The sequence below is a fragment of the Octopus sinensis genome, linkage group LG23 (assembly GCF_006345805.1).
Source record: "Octopus sinensis linkage group LG23, ASM634580v1, whole genome shotgun sequence".
Taxonomy (NCBI): Eukaryota; Metazoa; Mollusca; class Cephalopoda; order Octopoda; family Octopodidae; genus Octopus; species Octopus sinensis.
Genome location: NC_043019.1, coordinates 16,899,141 through 16,925,138, shown reverse-complemented (window position 1 = coordinate 16,925,138; position 25,998 = coordinate 16,899,141). Strand labels below are relative to the sequence as shown.

The window sequence follows — 25,998 nt, the reverse complement described above, 5'->3', positions numbered from 1 at the left end:
TATATATATATATATATATATATATATATATATATGTGTGTGTGTGTATACACCAACAAAATTTTATATAGAGTTACCCAAGGTTTTGCACCCACAAAGCAAAGCCTTGTGAACAGCTTGTCAGATTCCACATGAATACAAAATTTTAAAATATCTACATTGCAGATATATAACACACACACATATGTATATATATACACACAGATATATATATATATATATATATATATTATATATATATATATATATATATACATATATACATATATATATATATATACATACAGGTGACCGCGTGTGTACCGTTGGCGATTTTTTTTCTTCCGTCTTCCCCTCTCTGGATCTTTCCTCCTCCTATGTTTCCGACGAAGAGCTCCGCTCGAAACATAAAACCCTCCTTCTTCCCTTCCTTCCTGGGCGTCCAATAATACTATATTTGTTCCACGTCCTCGTGTTGTTGTGTTTTCTCTTGGTGTTTTCATGTTTGGATTAACTTTATACATATACAGATATATATATATATATAACACGTATTACATGCACACACACACACACACACAGAGTCAGATATATATACTCTTTACTCTTTTACTTGTTTCAGTCATTTGACTGCAGCCATGCTGGAGCACCGCCTTTAATCGAGCAACTCGACCCTGGGACTTATTCTTTTCTAAGCCCAGTACTTATTCTATTGGTCTCTGTTGCCGAACCGCTAAGTAACAGGGACATAAACAAACCAGCATCGGTTGTCAAACCAGCATCGGTTGTCAAGCAATGCGAGGGGGACAAACACAGACACACAAACACACACATGCATAGCTATTTATATACATATATACGACGGGCTTCTTTTCAGTTTCCGTCTACCAAATCCACTCACAAGGCTTTGGTCGGCCCGAGGCTATAGTAGAAGACACTTGCCCAAGGTGCCACGCAGTGGGACTGAACCCGGAACCATGTGGTTGGGAAGCAAGCTACTTACCACACAGCCACTCCTGCGCCTATATATATATATGTATATCATTTCCCATTCAAACTGCTCCAGCCTTTGAAATGTCATCCTCACTGAATGTGGCCGACCATTATCCAGATGGAAGAACACTTTTCGTCTTGAAACCAAAGACAATCGTTTTTCTTCAAGCACTGACTTAATCCGCTCAAGCTGCTTGCAGTAGATCTCCTTTGTTATCGTGAGGTTTGGGTTTAAAAGTTCAAAGTGGACTAAACCTTTCATATCCCACCAAACAGATAACAACACCTTACGTGGGTGAAGACCTTTAGCCTGGGGTGCCGGTGTTTCTCCTTTCCCTCCCTGCTGTCTTCGGTGCATGACATTTTTACAGAGAACCCATTTCTCGTCACCAGTCACTATTCAGTCCAAAAAAGGGTCATTCATGGGATGTGACAGGAAAGAGGAACACACATTCACTCTCTGCATGCGATTAGACTCGGAAAGTTTGTGAGGAACCCATTGACCCGATTTGCTGACTTTTCCAATGGCATGCAGGTATCAGTGAATGGTTGAATGACCAAATCCAAGTTTCTCAACAGTTACAATGGTATTTTATCCCACCAGGGTTTGCAGGACATCCTCATCAAGCTCTACAGATCTTCCAGGACAAGGCTCATCTTCTAGGCTGTAGTTTCTGGCTCAGAATTTCTGGAACCACTGTTGACACTCGCTTATGCTTATTGTCTGATCCCCATATGCTGCATTAATGTTCCTCACCCTTTCCATTCCATTGTTGAACTTTATTGAACTCATAAAGCAAAATATGCTGAATATGCTCCTTTGTCACTTCTATTATAGATTTGAAAAAATAACTGTTAAAATCGAACTGCACTCTTGTACTATGAATAAGCACAAGGTAAAATTACTACCTGCTTTTATAGAAAGTTGATGCAGGTAGTTTATCCCATCCCCCTCTGACTTTTAGTACATACAATTGAAATAAAATCGCATTATTTATGGGATGATCCAATATTTTTCATTGACTAAAATTTCACATTTCAATGGAGAAATGAACAATTGATTGAAAACAGTATGAAAGTCATTAAGATAAGATGACTCGATGTATCGTTTGTTCACAGTCACGCTTATCACTGGCCCTACTTTTGTGATTTTACTATTTAAATATCTTCTCTCAATTCTAGAAATCTTATACATACACACACACACCACACACACACACACACATATATATACATCTATGTGTATGTATATATATATATATATATATATATATATATTATATATATATATATATACTTTATTTAAAGCAGCAGACAATTCAACAAAACCTGTTACTCTGAGTTTCCCGTTGCCGTTCATCGGACAGTTTTTGCTGATGAACGGCAACGGGAAACTCAGAGTAACAGGTTTTGTTGAATTTTCTGCTGCTTTAAATAAATCATATTACTCTACCACTGGTATTTGAGTACTCTTTTTTCCACCTTGTTTCACATTTATGTGTTTACTCCGGTATATATATATATATATATATATATATATATACGTCTATGTATCTGTCTCATCTCCTATCTTTTCTCTTATCAAAGAATCTTCTTCCATCATTCACTACCTTAACCTTGTCTGAGCCTAACAGCTCATTTGGTTTGTTGTATGTCCTGTTTTTGGTACCAACTTTGACCCTCTGCAAATCCCAAATTTTATTTTGGTTTGTAGGAGCAACTGCCTTCTAGGTCTTATCTTGTTATTCATTGCTTGAATTAAGGAGTAGAAGGACAGCCGACAACTGATGAAGGGTCGTCTTTTATGTTACTTGTCATGTTTTCCATTTGTTTCTCTCGTTCTTTGCGTACCCAACGTTATTTTCATGTTTCATGTTGTTTACGTTTTGTGATGTCCTCTACCCATATATCCATACGTATATACATACATATGTATGTGTGTGTATATATGCATATATATATATATATTTTATATTATTATTTGATTGAATGCCACACATCCATCTCTAAGTAAATTTTATATTCATATATATATATATATATATATATATATATATATAATATATATATATATAGTAATATAATAAATAAACAAAATATATGCATATATATATATATATATATATATATATTATATATATATATATATATATATATATATATATATATATATGAGTACAGGACACCACAAATAAACGTAGAACACAACGAGAGACGAGAACATAAAATCAAACAAGGAAACGGACTTTTTTTAAATAACGAAAAAACAGAGTACAGGACAAACAATACAAGGAAAATTCCCCTTCATCAGCTGTCCCTGGTTCGACTCAAAGTGTGTTTTGAAGGTATATATATATACTCACACACACACACACAGGTATGGTGATGCAAACAGGAAAAATAGAACTCAAAGTGTGAGTATATGCATATTATCATGAATATTTATCAGAAGCACAGGAGTGACTCAAGGGCCAAGAGTTTCATGCATCAGCACTTCCCAAACTAGTTACGGATGGAAGGGTCATGGATGGATCTATACAGCTGGGGAGAAATTATATTTCCCTGGAATATTCTAGAATGAATTTTAAAGAACAATTACAATGTCACATGAATATTTCATGTTTTTCAAATACTTTTTGCCTTTTATGTCATTCAGTAAGTTGTAACTAGTTTGATTAGTGCCAACACACAAAACCCTCGGTCCTTCGGTCACTCTGTTGCTTCTACTAAATATTTATATATATGTGGCTGTGTGGTAAGTAGCTTGCTTACCAACCACATGGTTCCGGGTTCGGTCCCACTGCATGGCACCTTGGGCAAGTGTCTTCTACTATAGCCTCGGGCCAACCAAAGCCTTGTGAGTGGACTTGGTAGACGGAAACTGAAAGAAGCCCGTCGTATATATGTATATATGTGTGCGTGTGTGTTTGTGTGTCTGTGTTTGTCCCCCTAGCATTGCTTGACAACCGATGCTGGTGTGTTTACGTCCCCGTCACTTAGCGGTTCGGCAAAAGAGGCCGATAGAATAAGTACCGGGGTCGAGTTGCTCGACTAAAGGCGGTGCTCCAGCATGGCTGCAGTCAAATGACTGAAACAAGTAAAAGAGTATATATCTTTTATATTTTACTTGTTTCAGGCATTTGATTGTGGCCATGCTGGGGCACAATGTAAATGATTGGCTTCTTTCAGTTTCCATCCACTTACAATGCTTTGGTTGGCTGGAGGCTGTAATAAAAGACACTTTCCCAAGGTACCACGCAGTGGGACTGAACCCAGAACTATGTGATTGGGAAAGAAGCTTCTTGCCACACAGCTGTATACATCTGTTAAAAAAAGGGGGTAAAAAACCCCACAGAATTCAGCCATTTAGAAATGGTAAACAAATTCACTCCAATCTCTATACCAACAGCTTAAAAAAAATAGAAAAAAAGCCCTAGATTAAAATACTCATTTGGATGGCCATAGTTGGAATGCTTTTAATCATAAAATTAGAGCGTGTGAAGTGGAGCTGCATGAAATTTTCTTTGTGTAACTGTTGAAGTTAAAGGTAAAGATTTACCATTTGATTAAAAAATTAACTGAGCATCGTTAGACATGTTACAGTTTATTAACTTCATTGGAGGAGATACTTCACGGATGTTAGCATTTGAAATAGACTTAATTGTTCTCTCGTTAACCTCTTTTAATTGCACACTTAATTCATTTCCTTGATATCAGAGAAGGCAACAGCTAATTAGGAATATTTAAGATTCATTTGCAAAATATCTCAAATGGTGGATCTGGTGATGTTTAGAGAGAAGAAAGAAGAGATACTAATAGGATGTGTGTGTGTGTGAGAGAGACATTTGCATGTGTGTATGTATACACACTCACACACACATATATATAATGAATACATACACATGCACACATATATATAAAGAAACAAACACATACAAACCAACCTATGGATGCATATATATATATACACACACACACACACACACACATATATATATATATATAATGAATACATACACATGCATACATATATATAAAAAAACAAACCAACCTATGCATGCATATATATATATATATATATATATATAATTTCAACAATATTAAGGAATGGCCTTAATAGGCCATTCGACTCACTAGAAAGAGCAGTCAAACTCAAACCGCTAAATAGTAGTAATTCAGAAATCAAAGGAAAATTAAAAACATTTACCCTAATCATTTTAATTTTCCTTTGATTTCTGAATTACTACTATTTAGTGGTTTAAGTTTGACTGCTCTTTCTAGTGAGTCGAATGGCCTATGTATTGTTGAAATTATATATATATAGTCTGTGACTATTTTCTCTTTCTCACTGGACCACTGGTGGCGAAAAAAAAATTTATATTGAATTCTTTGCTACCCTTATATTGATTAATTATATATATATATATACACACACACACACACATATATATATATACACATATACATATATAGATTTAAATATGTACATATTGACAGAAATATGAGTATGGGTGTGCATGTGTGTGTGTGTGCATGTGTGTAAAGCGTATATTTACGTATACATAATCTTATATATATAACATATACATACATACATTACATTACATTACATTCATATATATATATGTCTATATGGTTCATAGTTTGTAAAATTTCAGACAGAAAACCTGTCAAAGCAACAAAACTGGAATTTCACAATTTTTTTTTTTTTTCTCTTTGCATGAATTCTTAAATGTCTATGGAATAATTATCCTGAGGAATTTCAATATAATAACAGTCATATTTCTGCGAATATTTACAAAACAATTATTTACATCTAGGGGAATATTAAAAGGGATCCCTTTATTTAGTCCCTGCAACCAAACGACATTATTGAGCGATTAAAAGGAGATAACTCTTACAGTCTTCTACTCTTTTCTTTTCATGTGAACATGATTTTCTAATTAATTTAAATTCAAATCAATATCAAATCAACTGGTTTCAACTTTCCAATAAAACGTTTCTTCTTTCAATTTTCTTATCACATCATTTATAAAGTTTAAGTAATTTTTAATGCAGCTTCTTTCCAAATAGGTCCTTAAAAGTGGTCTGCCCACCTGGAGGGTCTCTAATCGGCTGTCTGTGCATTTGTGTATTCTGATAATGAAATTTTAGTCAATATATATCTCATAACAATTCAGAAATTTGACAGAATATATTAAATTTCTGTTTTCACATATCACATTTACAGACGTAAATATTTGTTTTCCAATCATTTAGTTGATATAACGATCAGCATGCATAAATTAACATGCACCACAACGTTTGTAAAATTGACATATATATATATATCATGTATATAGGAGCGGCGAGCTGGCAGAAACGTTAGCACGCCGGGCGAAATGCTTAGCAGTATTTCGTCTGCCGTTACGTTCAAAGTTCAAATTCCGCCGAGGTCGACTTTGCCTTTCATCCTTTCGGGGTCAATTAAATAAGTACCAGTTTCGCACAGGGGTCGATGTAATCGACTTAATCCATTTGTCTGTCCTTGTTTGTCCCCTATGTGTTTAGACCCTTGTGGGTAGTAAATAAATAATGTATATAGGAGCACTCCGTTGATTACAACAACGAGGGTCCCAGCTGATATGATCACCAGAACAGCTTGCTCGTGAAATTAACGTGCAAGTGGCTGAGCACTCCACAAACACGTGTACCCTTAATGTAGTTCTTGGGGATATTCAGTGTGACACAGAGTGACAAGGCCAGCCCTTTGAAACACAGGTACAACTCATTTTTGCCAGTTGAGTGGACTGGAGCAAAGTGAAATAAAGTGTCTTGCTCAAGGACACTACACATCGCCAGGAATTGAACTCACGACCTTGAATGCCCCTAACCACTAAGCCACACACCTTCACAATAAGGTCCTGGATGGGGAGAACAGGGGAACATTTCCAATGTAGCACTCAGCCTAAGCTTTAGGCAATCTGGAATTGCAGTCTTAACTCAGATCAAAATTCTTCAGGTGTAGAATATCCAGGTGTCATTGGTCATTAAAGATGGGACAAACTCTTTCTTTATCTTCTTATTTAGATTACACACACACACTCTCTCTCTCTCTCTCTCTCTCTCACACACACACACACACGTAAATGCATATACAAACACATATTTATGTCTATAAACAGAAGTAATGAATAAACATCAAAACTATTCAACCACAGTAATTAAGAGCTCATTATTACACCCTGATATATAATTACAATTTGGTAAATCCTGTTGGAACCAATTTGCATGTTTATTAGCAATCAGCTGAAACAATTGTTGAGAGCAGCATATTTGGAATAAAAAGCATACATTTTACATATAGTTCATAATTTACTTCTACTCAACAGCTGTTTCAATAGCATAAAACATCATTATTTATGTAATTATGCAATTAAAATACAGGGTTAATTTTAAAGTGATTTGTTACCCAAATCATCAGAAGAAAAAAAATAGTAATTAGGAAACCATTACTCATTGAAATACAATCTTTATTTCCTTTCTGTTATCTGAATTCAATTTCCAGTGATCTTTACCTTAGCATAAGAAATAACTCATTGATCCTCTGCCATGAGTTACTACCCTATGTTCTATAATGACAATTTTTTTCCCTATAGAAAAAATATCATTTTAGTTAGATTCTAGAAAGATTTTCTTTGTAGGACCTTCACAGCAATCATTTTCTCAACTTAAATCCACAATGTACACATCTGAGTGATCAGCCTTACACGAAACTTATAATTATAATCATAGTTGTGTACTGTAAATTATTATTTTTATTATTAATATTGAGTGAGAGCAGCACATGCTATCAAAGTGATACTGGGGTACAAATATATGAAGCCCAGTATACCCATCATGACTACTCCTTTGATAAGGGTACACCAGGCACATGCATCACAACCATATGTGTGGGTGACATGGTGATCTCATATCAAGATAAACAGCACATGACCTTCCAGGTGGGGGCCAGTTAGAATTTTCTTCAGGTCAAGTAGGCCATCCTGCTCAAAAGGTCCTTGAATAAGCTTCGTTTTAAGGATGAACAAAACACCCATGTTTTCATAGGTGAATTATTCAAACCCCAAAGAATCCCTCTCAACACATGGCTATGATGCTCCCCCACTACTTCTGCTCATGGTCAGAGATGCACATATCATCAGCCACTACTGGACATGCTCAACTGGTTAAGGTCAAACAACTGACAAGCAAATCTGTGGTATTGAGCAGAATATTTGGTGTAGCCCATCTTTTATACCAAGACAAAACAATGTACATGATAACACTTCCAGTCAGTTAAGATCAGAAGCTATGAGAGCCTCTGCCTGGGACTGCATCAGGGCATTCATTATTACATGAAAAAATGCAAGCAAGAGATATAATATTCTTAAGATTATAAAAGTACAGGACTTGGCTGCAATTATTTTAAGTAAAAATTTTCTTCTTCTGTACTTTACCAGATGTAATAACCTGTCCTGAACTTTTCCAAGTGAAATGACTTGGCCTGTAATTTTCCAAGTTTATAATCTCAAGAATATTATTTCCCTTGCTCGCATTTTCCCATGTAATCCATGTTTTTTTCCAGGCTATGCAATTATGTTAATTAATAGTGTGTCAATTAATAATTTAAGATTTTACTTTATTGAAAATTGAATAATAAATTGAATAAATTTCTAAATAATATTTATTTTGGGGATGTAAGTGTAAATATTCCAAGACAAGCTGGTTTATGGCTGAGACCCAAATTGCAGGAACCTTTTAACTTACCCTGAAATGAGATGCCAAAATGCAGCTGTGTTGAATGCCGTGGGTGGCAGTCGCAAACAATTGTCATGACAACCGAAATGCACAGGCATCTCGTGGAGGTTATGGGTATAGAAATCAATTTGAACCACATTCCTTGCATTCATAATTTGGATGCATCGAGTATGACCTGATTGTCAGCAGCGCAGAGAGAACAAGCTATCAGCTGATTGCAAGCAGGGCAGCGTGTCCTGGTTGTTGCGAAACCTTACAATGTCTGTGTCAGCACCATCTATCGCCTGCAACAGCAATTCAATAACACCAAGAGCACCGCAGACCTTGTCCACAGAGGATGCCCCTGGGTGACCACACCCAGGCAGGACCACTTCATCCACCTGCACCACCTCTGTGATCACTTCAGACTAGCCAGTGTGACAGCTCGCAAGACCACTGGCACTGGACAGCATCCTGTCAGCGACAACATGGTACAATGTCAACTGGCTGCCAACAACCTGTTTTGCCATTGTCCTGCTCAAAGGCCTGTCCTCACCACCTGCCACCGTCAGGCACAACTACAATGGGCTACACAGCACCAACATTGGTGGCATCAACAATGGAGGTCGATATTCTTTTCTGACGAGAACCAGCACTGTGTTTCCACCTAGGATGGCAGAGTGAGGGTGTGGCATAGGAGGGGTGAACGCTACAGAGATGCATGTCATGGAGAGAGATGCATGTCATGGAGAGAGATGCATGAGGGTGACCAAAGCATCATGGTTTGGGGTGCTATAGGCCTAAATCAGAGAATTGGGCCTCATGTGTTCCAAAATGTTGGTGCAGGCAGAGAGAATGGCATCACAGTGCAGCGCAACATTGACCAGATCCTAAAACCCCACATCGTGCCCTTCTTCACATGTCATCATAGCCACATGTTCCAGCAGAACAATGCTCCCTCCCACATGGCCAGGGTCACCATGGACTTCCTGCATCAGCACAACATCAGAACCATGTTATGGCCAGATGTCAGCCTGGATTTTAACCCAATTGAACACCTGTGGGATGAAATTCAGAGAAGGCTGAACCAGGTGGTCCCAAGGCCGACAACCCATGTAGGACTGGAGGCAGCTTTTCTCAGGGTTTGGGCACAGGTGCTGATGGCTTATGCGAACCGCCTCATGCACTTCATGTACCGACAGTGTAAGGCCGTTTTGAACACCCGCGGAAGGCATACATGGTATTGAATACGTCACGCCCTACAATCTCAATGTACTAGATCCACCCACGACCAGAACACATGACAACGACCCATAGACTGTGGTGAAAGTGCATCCAAGAAATTGACTTTATCAGATTTATCAAAATTTATCTCTGACATAATGAAATTAAAACATATTTCACAGCCACACACATCGTCCGTTTCTGTTGCGGTTCAGAGTATTTTAACAAAAGGCATGACCTGCTCCTTAAAACTAATTATATTGTCAAAAGAGGCATGAATGCCCATGTAAATGTTCTCAACCATCCTGTTAAGGGCAGGAAGCTTTAAAGAAAGGTTGTGTAAATTCCCATCAGATTATATTTCCAAAAGTTCTAGAAGTTTTGCAAGGAGTTATAAAAAACTATAGTATTGATCCATTGAGCCGCAGTACAATGACTAAAACAAGTGAAAAATAAAAGAAAAATTTGGAATCCTTTATTGTTGGATCATTCATGTCTCAGAACGCAACCTCTTGCCTTCGTCCTGCTTACCATGACCATCCCAACATCACTTTCTATAGCCTAGAGTCAACCCATACCTTGTCAGTGAAACTGGGTAAATGGAAACTATACAGAAGCCTGTCATGTGTATCACACCTGTAATTCAACAGGTATAACTTGATTCTACCCGAGGATTACGTTAAAGATGTTTGTCTGAGGAATGTTAATTTAGGAGAAGGTAAATTAGTGGTTCAAATTAACGCATCCTGTTCGTCAAACGACGGAGCTCCACCACCACTACCACCACCACCCACCACTTCACTGACAGAATAACAAATCATATCTTCCTCCCATTGAGAAGTATTTCTAAAGGTCCTCGGTCGGCAAATATCTATAAATGATCTATTACCCTCCAGGGACCATCTTTTCCTGGGAATAATCGTTTTTTGTTGGGGCTAAAGTGAAACTTGTCAACTGATCTGAGAAAGAAAATATTTACCAGTTTTAATTAAGAGATAAATGATTAATGAAGTTGTGGGTATGTGACACGAACTTAATTCAGTTTTAGAAGCTTCTCACAGAAAAAAAAATTCCAGCATTTCAAAGTGAACATTTCTTTCAATCAGCTTACAACTACATTGCATTCAATTTCGAGACAGTTAAATGGACGAGTAAAGAACAAGAAAAAAAAAGCAACCACCTTACTACATGCGATAAATAATGAAAGGATTTGTAAACAGGAAACAAATGACTTTTGATTAATATATATATCTATATAATTAGTGTGTTTGTTAAGTGTTGCTTGAGAAGATAAGTGCTAATAATCATTTTATTTCTTCACCTTGTCTATAAGCAACTATGAGAAGCACACATCACCCCTGTGTGTAGTGTCTCTCTACCTTATCACCCTTCACCTCCGCCGGCTGTTTTTATCTCTGTTGCTTATGATGTCGTTACAAGGCACAGTCTGATTTGGGTCTGGACCTAAAGAACAGCTGTTAAGATTAAATAACCAACAGTCGGAGATTTTACTTCGGGATGGCTACAACTCATCGGCTTTTAACTTCTCATCGATATACAATGTTTGTTTTAATTCTTATAACTTTGATGTCTTTCCACTCTGTAACGGCAGATGACAAGGTAAGGGGACAAATTTAACTTCAATTCTTTTTTTAAATTTCAATTTTATTTTCCCAATTTATTTTTATTTCATAAAGAAATAATACTTTCTTACTAAGGCACGAGGCCAGAAAGTTATGTGAGTATTTTACTGGTATTTTATTTTATCAACCCTGGGAAGTTGACTTTGGTGGGGTTTAGATTTCTGTGAAGAAATAATGATTGTTAACCCAAGTTGTTTTGTTATCTATTTGGTGGGAACGGGGTTGGAGTGGCGATCGGCGAGCTGAGTTCGCGTCCTGGGTTAGATTCGGGAATATAACCTTCTCAATTTTCTTTCATAAATACTTGGAAAAAGAATAAACATCACAACTTCCCCATTAATCTGAATACTTACAGACTTCTTTCGTAAGGAAGAAACAACCGAATGGAAACTGAATCTGATCCTTCGCCGGCTGTGATTCTTTAAGCTGGTTAGATCACACCCTCCCCCCACACACGCACTCCCGCCGTTTTCACCACTGAAATCAGAGCCGACTTCAGTGGTTCAAACCTCCAGGGATGATAAAATATGTACAATTAATTTTTAATTATCTTCTGCAGTAAAATCTTCACTGACAACAAAGCTTCCCCACTATCGTAGTTTTAGATAACAGAAAAGGAAAACGAAGGTTAAGCAACATTAAATTAACGATGCAACACCAATGAGCCAGAGGTTAACTGGATTTAATTGTTGATAGATGTTTGGTTAAAATATCAAGTTTGTAAAATTCCTCTGAACATCGAATAACGACCTATTGACATTAATTCTTAAATATTACATTATTTGTTGAACCGAACGAATTATAATAAACGAGGGCGCATACAAAACCCTGTTTTGCTTAAAATGTTTACAATCAGTGAAGTTTGACCCTGAAGCTGTTCGCAGATATTATAAATTGAATTTATGTGACTTTTATTTTATAATTAACAACACAAGGTCACAAATTTCTAGAGTAGAATTCTAATTCGGTGAATTGATCCCTACACACGATTTGTTTATATTCAATTATACGGAAGTTTTGAAAAGTAAAGTTGAACCAAGATTTGAATTCAAAACGTAAGAAGGGCGGCATTGCGATATGAAAGAATATAAATGCAACTCTCTACAAGTTCCGCCAGCAATAATTTAATTATAATTATAAGCATCCACCAAATGATGTAAGATGATATAACAAAGGAAATCGATGGAAATCACCACAGTATTGGAGAAATAGAAATAAATAGGACAGAAAAAAACCCCGCGATAAGGGGATTTTTTGTCTCCCTCCTTCATATCTCGTGCGCTTCAGAAAATGTGAAAGTTACATTATCTCATTTTTCTGTTTCCGTGAATTTAAAGTTTATGTGGACAAGTTTTAAAGCAAGCCCCTCGCCAGACTTTGGTGTCTGGGGTTGCTTCTGAACGCGTTCTGGGTGGGTACTACTGTCTAATAATTCTAAAGTGGAATTTCGAAATAAGTGTATCCCAGTAAATTTGAGGGTGTACCATTGGATAGAGAGGGAGAAGTGCCGCCCAGTACGCGCCCCCTTAATGACGGGCATGTATTGGAGCATATTTGGCATATTCTATATGAAACATGTCTTGGCACATGCCATCTGGTATAACTTTTCCAGGATTTGGTGGAATTTAAAATTATCCTACTCCTCACATGGTATAGAGGTGGTGATGGATCAGATGAATCCCTTACGGGGGTAAGGGTTGCAGGCCGGGTGCAACGGGAATTTGGGCAAATCCTTTTCCTCTGAGACAACATTTTGTATTTAGAGTTAAAACCACTGATAATATTCAGTCTTTTACCAATTACTATCCATTAATTAACAATCTCAGTAAAAAAAAAAAAAAAATGAAGCATATTGTAGACTCTTACTAAATTTAATAATTAACTTAAAATATTCTTTTATTTATGAAACTTAAAACATTTGTAACTTAAAACATTTGTACTTCATCGTTTTCCTTTATTGTTATTATAAATGTAATCACATTTGTAAGCCGACAGCAATTTTAAACTTTACTCTTAGCGCACAGAACAATTACAACGGATAATCAATCTCAGAATGATATAATAGGAATAAAAAAAAAAACATCCAAGCAAACATATAATGAGTGTTTGTGGATAGCAAGTCCTAAAAATAACAAAAAATTCTGCTCTCTACTCTGCAACGAGTCGGGATATATGGCCATTGACATAGGATATTAATGTATCAGCATTATATGATGGAGTCTTTCAAAAGTTCTGGTGCTAGATCGGTCATGGACAAACTGTGGTCCGCAGGACTTTCTGAATGGCACACCTAATGAAAACTTCAGCTTGAATTCTTTTAGTTATGCGGTCCGCCCTGATGATGATCCATGCCTCATGCAACCCGTATCTCGAAAAAGGCCGTTCACGACTGTGCTAGGATATTCACTTCAGTATGATTAGATCGAGGAAGTTCGTATTTTCAAAGTTCTTGGCAATTCATATCGCTGAGTTTATCGATGAGGGCTGCACTGTAGATTTCACCAGTGTAAATCTGTTTGATACTTGAAATCTTTGGCAAGGTCATTATGACAGTTGAGCCAAAGCTGAAGGATGATTTCACAGCATTTTAACAGCATGGCGAAAAAAAACCTTAAGACTTTTGGCTGTTTGAGACGCAGAAGCTTCTGTGTTTCACCCCACTGGCTCACCAGTCGCCACGTATCAAATATGTCGCGTTCTATTGCAAACCTTGACAATAACTATTCAGAAATTTTGAAACGAAGTTGAACCTCACATTTTATGGAGATGTCATAACAAGAAGTATTCATGTTTGCTAGAGTGTGCGCTATATTCTCTACCAATGATACCGCCAGAACTCATGTCTGCTTGGTTTTCTCCATCTCCATTATTTCTTGTTCCTAAAAGAATCTTTACAAAAGAATCATAGTGCCACGACTTGTAAAAGGCTGTAAGCCTTCTGCTCGTTGGCCATTGTGCTTACTGTGCTCTAGTTACTTGAGTGAAGTAAATCTGCTGGCCATTTTATGAGTAGACAGCATGTTGGTGAATGGTGGCGGGAGGATGTCTTCATGAAAGGGAAAGAAGAAAAAGCGCTCGAAGGCTTCCTTGTTGTCGATTCAGTGTTCTTGCTGGAATTGTGCAATTAACAAATATCTATAAACATATTTGATGGCTTTTATTGAATTGTAAAACTTGAAATTAATGCGCATTAAATGTTTTGGTCAGGAATGAACAGTAGGGAACACAACACCTGTTGCCAATTTCCTACTGTCAAACCAAGATTGGAAACCCTCTTTTTCTGGTCCTCTTCTTCTGTAAGTGGGATAGCCATTTCCACCTATTTGGACGTAACTTAATAAATTACTTTTTTTTTTTAACAAACACTTAACAATAATACAGTAATCCCTGGCCATATCGCGGTTCACCTATCGCGCACTCAGTACATCGTGGATTTTTCTGGCTAATCTATGTAAATTTATATCGCGGGTTTCTGCGGCCGATAGGTATTTATACTTTGGGAGTTTATGGAACGTAACACCCGCGATAGTCGAGGCGTTACTGTAAATACATTGTTTTTCTTTTAAATAATGTATGAACAACTTGTTATAAGTTCCATGTAGATTTGATTTACAAATAATCTACAATCAAAGCATAATTACAAATAAAAATAATTACAAAGAAACATAAAATTGAGAAAAAAATTGACGATTAAAACTCGAGACGTAACGAATATTTTGCTAATGAATTAAAGATCGTGAGCAAAAGAAGAGATGTTGAGACAATAGGTTCTTTTAAAACATTTTTTTCTTGATCTATAAATGTTTTCATAGAAGTTTCTATTTTTACAAAATCGTTTTCAATTGGCAAAATTGCCAAAGAATTTAATCTGTCTTGTGTCATGGACAACCGTAAATAAATCTTTATATTAAAGCTTCGCTTTCTCCTAGCCACAGTTATATGCACCTTAAGAACATTAAGCATTATTTTCAACGCAACCTGTAACACATCCTAAGGTTTCTATGGGAAACATTGCATCACCTGGAAATCGCAAGATTCTGTCAGATCAGATCACATCTGTTAATCTCACCATTTGCTTGGTATTCTAACTTATCCTTTCAAACATAACATACTAGTCTGAGTTTATTTTTAAAAATCTCCATGTGTTATTGAAACTTTACAACTGTTTAAGTCTGATAAAGGATTAATAGCTGAGTCTAGTATTACATCGAACAAATGTTTTCTTTTTTTTTTTTCCTTTTTTTTGTAATCTTTCTGGGTCATTTGTATTAGAGACTGCGTCAATGCATTCGTATTATTCAAACAGTCTTATTTTTCAATTTATTCTTCTACTTTACAAATGGACTCGTCTAATTCCTTTGCTAATGTTAACGCTCTTTCTCACCCATTTGCACGATAATGAATTAATGCTACTGATCTTTTCGCTTTGACCGGCAGATTTTTTAAATAATTTTTTTGTAACTAAACACTTTTAAACTTCGTATACTGGTAGAATGTCTTTATAAAACATATTTTTCTCTTGGCTTTCTTGAGAAAATTCTGTAGTTTGTAAGCTATTTGTTGTTTAATTTCTTGCATTTCGGCAATTTCAACCAATCAATGACGTCTGTTGAGGTGAATACAATTTCTGCCGTAGTGTGTCAACAACATTTTCTGGCGGTGTCACTGTTATTTATGAGAAAAAAGATACCCTGGGACCAAAAACTGAGGGGTCACTCGTAAACAGAGCTGGATAACAAAACCGTTCCCTCTTTAGTGTCCACCCATAATTATGACCCTAGTATCGATCTATTGCATTTAAATCTGTTTTAGGGTTAGGGTTAGAGTTAGGGTCGGGTTAGGGTTAGGGGTGGGGGAAAGGGTATCTTTTTTTCTTCAGAAATGTAAATAAACCCAATCTGTTTCTAAAACGAATATATAATATGTAATGTGTGTATCTGTACAACAGAGAGGGAAATTAAAACTGCATATGTTGTGAACTTAGAATATGTGTTTATTAATAAAAGTTTAATAACGATAATCTTTTATTCATACGAACGTAACTGATATGAAATATGTCATAAATAACAGTGACAAATTCATATGACACCACCAGAAAATGTTGTTGACAAACTACGGCAGAAATTGTATTCACCTCAACAGACGTCATTGATTGGTTGAAATAGCCGAAATGCAAGAAATTAAACAACAAATAGCTTACAAACTACAGAATTTTCTCAGGAAAGCCAAGAGAAAAAGATGTTTTATAAGACATTCTACCAGTATACGAAGTTTAAAAGTGTTTAGTTACAAAGAAATTATTTTAAAAATCTGCCGGTCAAAGCGAAAAGATCCAATTTGTTTTCAGCTAAGTACAGACTGATACTAATTAAACACTCATAAACTTTACACCAACGCTCTCATTAATTCTCCACGCCTGATTCGTATCTTGTTTCATTAGTGTGTAATCACAGTCATGTCTCAACTTTTTAAGACATTTCATCTGATTTACTGAGTTTTCATGCGATTGCAAATCTTCAAGAAAATGCTTGCCATCATTAATTCCAGATTTCCCTTAAAACGACTGATTTGATTTGGGCATGAATGGGAGAATGCCTAAAGAAAAATAATGGTTGATTATTTCAATTAAATCGCTTCACTTTTAAAAAGGTTCACTTCCTGTATAAACCATGTTGGCACCTGGTTTTTCAATCAGTGTACTGTGTTCTTCACTGGGTTTAGCTACAAGGATTGGAGCTTCAAAGCTACTCTTGTTTCTCCATAGTCACGCTTCAAGATGTTTCCCACCATCATGTCCAAGCATATTTTACACCTTTTCTCTGCTGAAGAACTACATAAATAGCTGGGCAACTAACACTGGTGTTATTTTCTCTGCTTCTACTCACGTAACCGTTGAACCTGGAAGGCAGTTAACGTTTTCGATTTAACCTACAAACTTTAGAATAAACCGGTATTTCAGATTTTCTGGGAGACAACAATACATTACACAGGGAAGAACTGGCAATAATTGATTCTTCGGGTGATTCAGGAAATTTACCTGGCGTTTCAGGTAACTGCAGTTTTCTTTCAGTATAATTTTTTCAAAGTAATTGGGGCAGAAATTTCTGTATTTCTGTCGTGCAATTGAAGGGAAAATTTTATATATTCGTTTATGTCAGAACAGTGCTTCTTTATTTGAAGAGAGAAAATAAAATCACAAAATTATGAGGCACAAAAAGAAAATTACTCTCCCCAAACACAACAAAATAAAATGATGATTTATTGAAATTATATAAACATTTTGAAGGGATATTGTTAGATGCTAATCAAAACGCAAAGTTCCAAAACACTTGTAATGATTTATTCGCTTCATATCTGCAAGTTTCTTTGATGACGAATGCATTGTTGCTCTTTCTTCAATCCAATTGTCTGGAACCACTTGTCTGGTGTAATTTTCATTGTTATAATAATTAGGAGTTGCCAACATCTGGTGCCTGCAAATCACCTAAAGATTAAGGTGGGCTGAATTCAAAGTTGATAAGAAGTCATCAAAGAAAAATATGAAGATTAAAACTACAAGATATTTTGTTACAATTTCACCGATCGACGATGAAATACAATTGCCATTTCAAAAGGCATCTTCACGCCTGTCTTTTACTGGTTTCGGTCATTTTTCTGCGGCCATGCTGGGGCATCGCCTTGAGGAATTTTAGCCAAACTAATTGACATCAGTACTTATTTTCTTTTGAGGTCTGGTACTTATCCTATCGGTCTCTTTTGCTGAACTACTAAGTTACAGGGACATAAGCACCAATACCGGTCATCAAGCGGCGGTGAGGAGAAACATAGACACACACACACGTGTGTGTGTGTGTAAACATATACACGCATGTGCCGCGACAGGCTTCCTTCAGTTTCCGTCTACCAAATCCTCTCACAAGGCTTTGGTCGGCCCAAGGCAACAGTAGAAGACACTTGAACAAGATGTCACGCCGTGCAACTGAACCCGCAACCCTGCAGTTGTGAAGCAAACTTCTTACCCCACAGCCATCTTTATATTTTGTAAGTCAATGTTGAAGTCTTCCTAGTTTTATAAAATATTAGCTTCGATTTTTCATTCTTAGAACTTAGATTATCTTAGACCAGCTCAATCTGACCTACAGTTAACAATCATCATCATCATATTTTAACACCCATTTTTCCATGCATGGGTCAGATGGAATTTGTTGAGTCAAATTTCCTACAGTTTGATGTTCTCCCTGTCACCCCATGGCCAGACATGTTTTCCAGTGGAAGGTTAGAAACAAACAACATCGCTTGTATGACAGGGATGTTCATTTACAACCATATTATATCAAAACAAGGTTGCACATACACACGTGTGGGGCTTCTTCCATTTTCTGTCTACCAAATCCACTCCCAACGCCTTGGTAAGCCCAGGGCTATAAAAACACTTGCCCAAGGTGCCACAAGACACCCGAGACCACAAGCTTTTATCCCCACAGCCACACCCATGCCTATATTCGATATGTTTATAATAAATTTTGTTATAAAAATTAAACATTTGATGATGTAATTGCTTCATTTTTTCAGTCAGCGCCATACTTTAAGAAAGTGAAGATTCATTCTGATGTTCATTACCGATTTTCCACGACCCTGATTACAGGGGAATTGGTCAACGAGAACAAGAAGGCAGAGAAAATTATTTGGGATGTGATTTTACCAGAACAATTTTATGTATCAAATTTCACAGCGTAAGTACTCATCAGTTCGTCCCTTATTTGCCCATAATTAATTAACAAAATTGAATAAATGAGAGAAACAGAGAAACTACCAATACCAGTTACCAGGAACATGTTTCATTTATAAATTGGTCTTCTATATTGCTAAACTTAGTGTCTCTTTAAGCAAGGCATTCATGGATGGTCAGTGGGTTGGATGTGAAGCAAGAACTCTTGAAATATGCAGATACACCTATTGCCTATTTTTTCTGTCTTTGATCACATAGTTCACACAGACATATCCGTAACTTTCGGTGCTGGCTCTAAATTCCATAGAAAATTTGTAGAGATAAACTTTAAAATATCAATGATTATACGAATTGTTATTTTATTAATATAAATGGTTGCGGCTCCTCTCCATCTCACCTCTGGCATGCAGCACACATCTACTCACCTCTATATTCTTACCATTTCTACCTTTCTTTTTGCCAACATTGATTGTTGTGGACCTGCATTTCTAGTTTTGGCTCACTTTATCCTCAAAGGCTGTTGTTATTGTTATAAGTTTTACAAAAGAAAAAAAATGTGCCCATGTGTGCACCATCAACATTATCATTTAACGTACACTTTCCATACTGGAATGGGTTGGACGGTTTTACTGAGAACTGGTAAGGCGGGGGGTGGGGGCTACACCAGGCCTCAATTTGATTTGGCAAGGTTTCTACAGCTGGATGCCCTTCCTAATGCCAACCACTCCGAGAGTGTAGTGGGTGCTTTTTATATACCACTAGTATGGGTGTGACACTTCTTCACACACGTGTCCTCGTCCATACGCATCACATGACCACACCAGCACAGTCATCTCTCTTGTATACTACATCTGATGCTTCGCTTACACACTGTCTTGCAATTCGAAACACTTCAAGACTCTGGTCCTTATGATGCAGAACATTGGCAAATTCCTATCTGCTTCCCCTCTGGCTAAGTAAACCTGTCTTCTAGCTTCCCTTTTGGCAATCTGATAGAGTTCCCTGCTACCACCACACTTCCAGTCCTTCCACGCTTGTTTCTTTTCCCTAATGGCCCTGTCAACTAACTACATTGTTCCACCATTATGTCACCTTAGGTCAAGGGGGGACTTTGCACCAGCCACTGATCTAGTCAGTAGCCCTCAACTGGTTGTCCCATAGGAACCTCCAGTTGTCCTCATTTTGTGATTCTATATCCTCCTCTTTTTCATCAAAAGCTTCAAGTAATATGTCTCTAAATCTCTGTCCATTCGCAGGATCCTTAAGCTTCCAGACCCTTCTTCTCCACACCAGTCATCTTCTGAGTAACCATTTTGCTCTTATCCTGAAGTTACTAACTACACTGCACGTGGTTTTATGTCCATTTTCCATGCTGTCGTGTTTGGCCTTCCTAACTTCAACCACTTTATAGAATATTCTGGATACTTTTTTTTTTTGTGGCACTTGCATTATGGGGGATGCCTTACCATCAACAAAACTAAATGGACCTCTCAAACCATGTTGTGTTGCTACTTGAATAAATTACTGATAACTTACAGAGAATGCTGGCTAGTTTTTGTGGAACCAAATACTGTTAGGGTCACATTTTCTCCTTGCAAGGCAGAAGACAGCCCTTCTCCATCTCCATAATGGAAAGAAGAGATTTATTGTGTGAGAATGAATGGAGAGAATAAGAGGAGGAATGGTGTTGGTGTGAGGGTGAAAGAAACAGAGGAAAGGGGAGAAGGGGAAGTTATGTGAGGGGTGAGTGTAAAGGACGAAGGCAATGGTAATGGTGTGGGTTGAGTGGGTGGACCCAGTGATGGAATGGGTTTGTTGACCATGCCAGGATAAGTTAGGTGGTTCGTTAAGGACCAAGACAGTTCTTATTGGAGTTACACAAGTTTATTGTTGTGAAAAAGTAAAGACAGAGTTAGGGAAGGAGGTAAGAGGAGAGAAATTGAAAAGGAACATCAGGAGTTTAGTGAGAGTTAGAGTGATAAGGTAGTGTGTGTATTTACATGTATATATATATATATATATATATATACACAAGGTTATTCAAAAAGAATGAACCGATTTCATTACACAATATTTGAATAAGGAAAAGCAATAGAAAACTCCAGCTGAATCCCAAGTATTTACTCCCAATCAACTTTTATTTCCTGTCTTACAAGTGTTCAATGTGGCCACCACCACAGGCAGCATGGGCAACATCAATGTGACAAGAGAATTCCTCCCAGACACATCTCCATATATCACGATCCACTGAGTTGGTTGCTGTTGTTATTCAATGTTTAAGGTCATCGAGATTAGGGGGTAGCATTGGAACATAAACGTGATCTATTACATATCCCCACAAGGAACAAATCACACACGGTGAGGTCTGGGAGGAATTCTCTTGTCACATTGATGTTGCCCCTGCTGCCTGTGGTGGTGGCCACATTGAACACTTGTAAGAGAGGAAATAAAAGTTGATTGGGAGTAAATACTTGGGACTCAGCTGGAGTTTTCTAATTCTTTTGCTTATTAAAATATTGTGTAATGAAATCGGTTCATTCTTTTTGAACAACCCTGTATATATATATATATATGTATATAAAAGATTGAAGGCTTCGAATGACCTGTCCATGTTTTTTGTATCGTCTTCTGAATGTTTTGCGTTCTTGTCCCATTTTGTATTTATATATATATATATATATATATATATATATATATATATATATATATATATATATAGTCATTACAGATATAGGGTGAAATATAATTAATTTAATAAAATCAACAAATTTCACCTAGTAGTATTTTGGTATGGAAAAGGACCATATTTGGTAAAAATTTATATAATTATAATAATACGGGTTTTTTGCAACAAGTTGCTTAACCACATACCAAAAATTTTAGAAATAGCAGCCAAAAGACTACTATTTCCTTTTACTACAAAAATATGTGGTTAAGCAACTTATGAGATATATATATATATATATTCCCTTCCATATTGCTACCTCTGATGAGCGTAAAGTTATATCATCGGATTGTTACCTAACACTCCATAGTATTCTTTATGCGAAACCTATTGGTAAGATCAGCCGTGATGGATATTTAATACTATAATTTTCATATAGATATATACACACACACACACATACATATACACACATGCATGCACATATGCATGTTTTGATACACAGTGTAGAACAGAAGCTAGAACATGTGTGCATGCACACATGTAAATGTGTGTGTGTGTGTAATTAGATGATTAATACAAAACACAGAGCATTACTTGTATTTTTTTTAACTGTGATAAAAGATAACGAGGTAAGTGTGAAAAATATAGAAATTTGCATAAATGTGTAAAATAGGAAATACAGGAATAGGAAGATGGGGCTTTACATAAAGGGACTGTAAGAAGGGTAACAACAAGGACAGCAATGTGAAGGTAGGACTTGTAAGAACAAGGTGTTGGTGCCAAGGGTCGCAACAAACGGTTGCTTTGACTTGGTTTCGTGAAATGAAGATGAAATCTGCAGACAGGCATCGACTGAATCTCTGAAATACAAGAAAGAATCCTTCAATGTAAGAAACATGTTCCGGTTGTTACATTGACCACCTGTTGTTTATTTAATGATAAACAGGCTTCGTTAGTGATAAACATACTTTAGAATTAATGATAAACAGACTCAGAGTTTAGTCATTGACTGACTTGGAGTAAAACGGCTTTTTGTCTCCCTCCATGAACAGAACTGACAGTGAAGTCAATGTCTGCAGGACAATTAACTTTCATCTAAGGAAAAATGTTTCTAGTTTTGTTCAGGAGCTGTCATCATCATCATCATCGTTTAACATCTGTTCCCATGCCACCATGGGTTGTGTGTGTGTGTGGTGTGTGTGTGTGTGTGTGTGTGTGTGTGTGTGTGTACACATCATCTACATACAATAATTTGGCAGTGTAGTAAGACTTACACCAACTACTAACAGTAACTTCTTTATCATCATCATCATCATCATCATCATCATCATCATCATCATCAAAGTTGTTCGTGCTACAGCCCTGATCCCTGCCATCATCATCTTAAATAATTTACTTCCACCATTTGACCCTCGTATCAACAACTACAGAAATACTGTTGGTGTTTACTTTACCATTCCATTTCATATCCTGCAGATAAAATATAAAAACAGTTAACAAAGAATATTAAATAAAAAAAAAATTTTCTGTAGAATCAGAAAATTATTTTAAGTCCTAAAAGTATTTAATTCATGAAATATCAGTCAAAAGAATGAACTTCCTAAAACTCTTTATTGTCTGTTTTTGTGGGTCTCATATGAGGCAAAATAGGCATGGCTACCAATTACTGATCTCTGCTGATGAGGTACAAGACCATATATTATACAATAAGAAATAAGATGTTGTGAACGGTTTATACTTTTCATTAATTAATGACAGAAGTGAAATGACTTCAGCTAACAATGGAAGCTGGGTTGTAGTCTCTGCTGGGCAGAAGATCATTTTTTTTTTCTATGCCACTTGCCTATCCAACAGCAAAATAGGAATTTCTGGGTGGAATAAAATCATTTTTTTTTGAAGAAGAAGGAAAGTCTACTGTTTTGGGCAGTACCTTCCATCAAAGATAAATCATTTTCCAATGTTACTAAATTAATATATTGAGACTAATGAGAGAGAGAGAGAGCATGGAAGAAGAGAAGAATGGACATCACAAAGCAGAACACTTGTTAGTAAGAAGACAACAGCCAAAGCTATAATCTCCAGAAACATCAATGTGTCCATAAAACTAGTCCTCCTCTGGGGAACTGCTTCCACCAGCATCTCTGTGACATTTCTAATGGACTCCATTTGTCTTGCTGGATATTCTATTCAAACTTTTCTACTTTTCCCTTTTTCTTCATTATTTTTTCTTCTCCTTATCTTCTTATTACTTCCAACGTATCCTTTCGATATCCTCAGAAATACGTCACATTCTGATGACATTCATATTACCTGGCACTTCTTCTCTTCCTCGTGACAAACCTATTTATTTCACTTTTCACCTGCAATAAATCTCTGTCCATTCGCAGGATCCTTAAGCTTCCAGACCCTTCTTCTCCACACCAGTCATCTTCTGAGTAACCATTTTGCTCTTATCCTGAAGTTATTAACTACACTGCACGTGGTTTTATGTCCATTTTCCATGCTGTCATGTTTGGCCTTTCTAACTCAACCACTTTATAGAATATTCTGGATACTTTTTTTTTGTGGCACTTGCATTATGGGGGATGCCTTACCATCAACAAAACTAAATGGACCTCTCAAACCATGTTGTGTTGCTACTTGAATAAATTACTGATAACTTACAGAGAATGCTGGCTAGTTTTTGTGGAACCAAATACTGTTAGGATCACATTTTCTTCTTGCAAAGCAGAAGACAGCCCTTCTCCATCTCCATAATGGAAAGAAGAGTTTTATATTTTATATTAAACTCACCAAATACTGATGGAGAACATTTCTAGCTTCCTTCCATCCTTTTGTCTACTTTTTAAAATGTTTTTTTTTTATGGTTCTCACAAAGCTACAAACGCATGGAGAAGGGCCAGTATTTGCCCAAGAATCTGTTTGGCAATTGTGTTGTTGGTAGTTTTACCCCAAAGAGAGATTCCGGTTAGAATCGATTCTGGTTGATTTCAACTTTTGATTTTGAAGGTTTCATTGAAATACTGTCAAGCCTTCAGTTTAGTGCTCAACGGTTTCTTTCATTTTGTTGTTTCACTGTAGGAATGTATTATAACACAATTGATAACTCCCTGTGTAAATATCAATATACAATATACAAGGGGCTGTTGAAAAGTTCTTGGCTTTAAGGGTTTCATGAAAGGCCTGGTTGGAGGCCCAACCTTCCAAGTTCTCTTACAGGGGTTAGAAAAACTGAAGGACCACTTCAATAGGTGTGTGAATCTGAGAGGGGAATATGTTGACTAAAATCATAATTAACTGATCCACCTGTATTTCCTTTTATGCAAAGCCAGGAATTTTCCAGCCCCACCCCCTCATTTGTAGTGTGTAGCAGTTAACTACTGCACAAAATGCAAATAATATAATTCATGGTGGGTGTATATATTTACAATACAGAAGAGAAATTAAGGGATTATGAAAAGAAAATATCATAATTGAATTCTCTCCATTCTATCTTCTGCTAATATCTTCTATTTCTCCAGGAACATAGCTGACCATTCATATTATGGTAAAGTGGTAACAAAATCAGACCAGGTTCACAATGCCAGGCGCCAGTTTATACAGTAAGTTAAACTTTAATATTTAAACTGTTATACAATGTCCATAAAATGCTTCTAAAGACACAAGGGGTGACATTATTAACATATTTTCTCAAGTAGACGAGAATTAATTAACTTTTTATTATCTAATGAAGAAAAACAATAATTAAATCAAGCAGTTAACTGTTTTGCTGTCGTCAAATGAATAATTGTCTCGGTGACATAGATATACAACTGGTAGGTCACCGCTGCTGCTGCTGGGCCTGTCTCTTATAACAATTCTGTCTGTGATTCAGATTCTGTCAGGAAGGTAAGCCACTAGCACCTCCTGCATCCCCATCCACCCACATACACATAATGCTGAACTAAATGATTTTTGATGAATCTTGGTGAGATCTTGGATGAAATCTTTGTAAAGAAGCAGCA

The 25,998-nt window shown here is 36.6% G+C and overlaps 1 protein-coding gene across 1 annotated transcript in view; it reads left to right on the top strand.

Moving 5' to 3' along the window:
• Positions 1-11,210: 11,210 nt before the first annotated feature.
• Positions 11,211-25,998, top strand: part of LOC115223506 (inter-alpha-trypsin inhibitor heavy chain H3-like) — a 37,120-nt gene continuing 22,332 nt past the window's right edge. Inside the window, exons 1-3 of the mRNA XM_029794122.2 lie at positions 11,211-11,574; positions 19,170-19,330; positions 25,516-25,596. Coding sequence (XP_029649982.1) covers positions 11,473-11,574; positions 19,170-19,330; positions 25,516-25,596 — 344 coding nt within the window. The 5' untranslated portion in view covers positions 11,211-11,472. The remainder of the gene's footprint in view (positions 11,575-19,169; positions 19,331-25,515; positions 25,597-25,998) is intronic.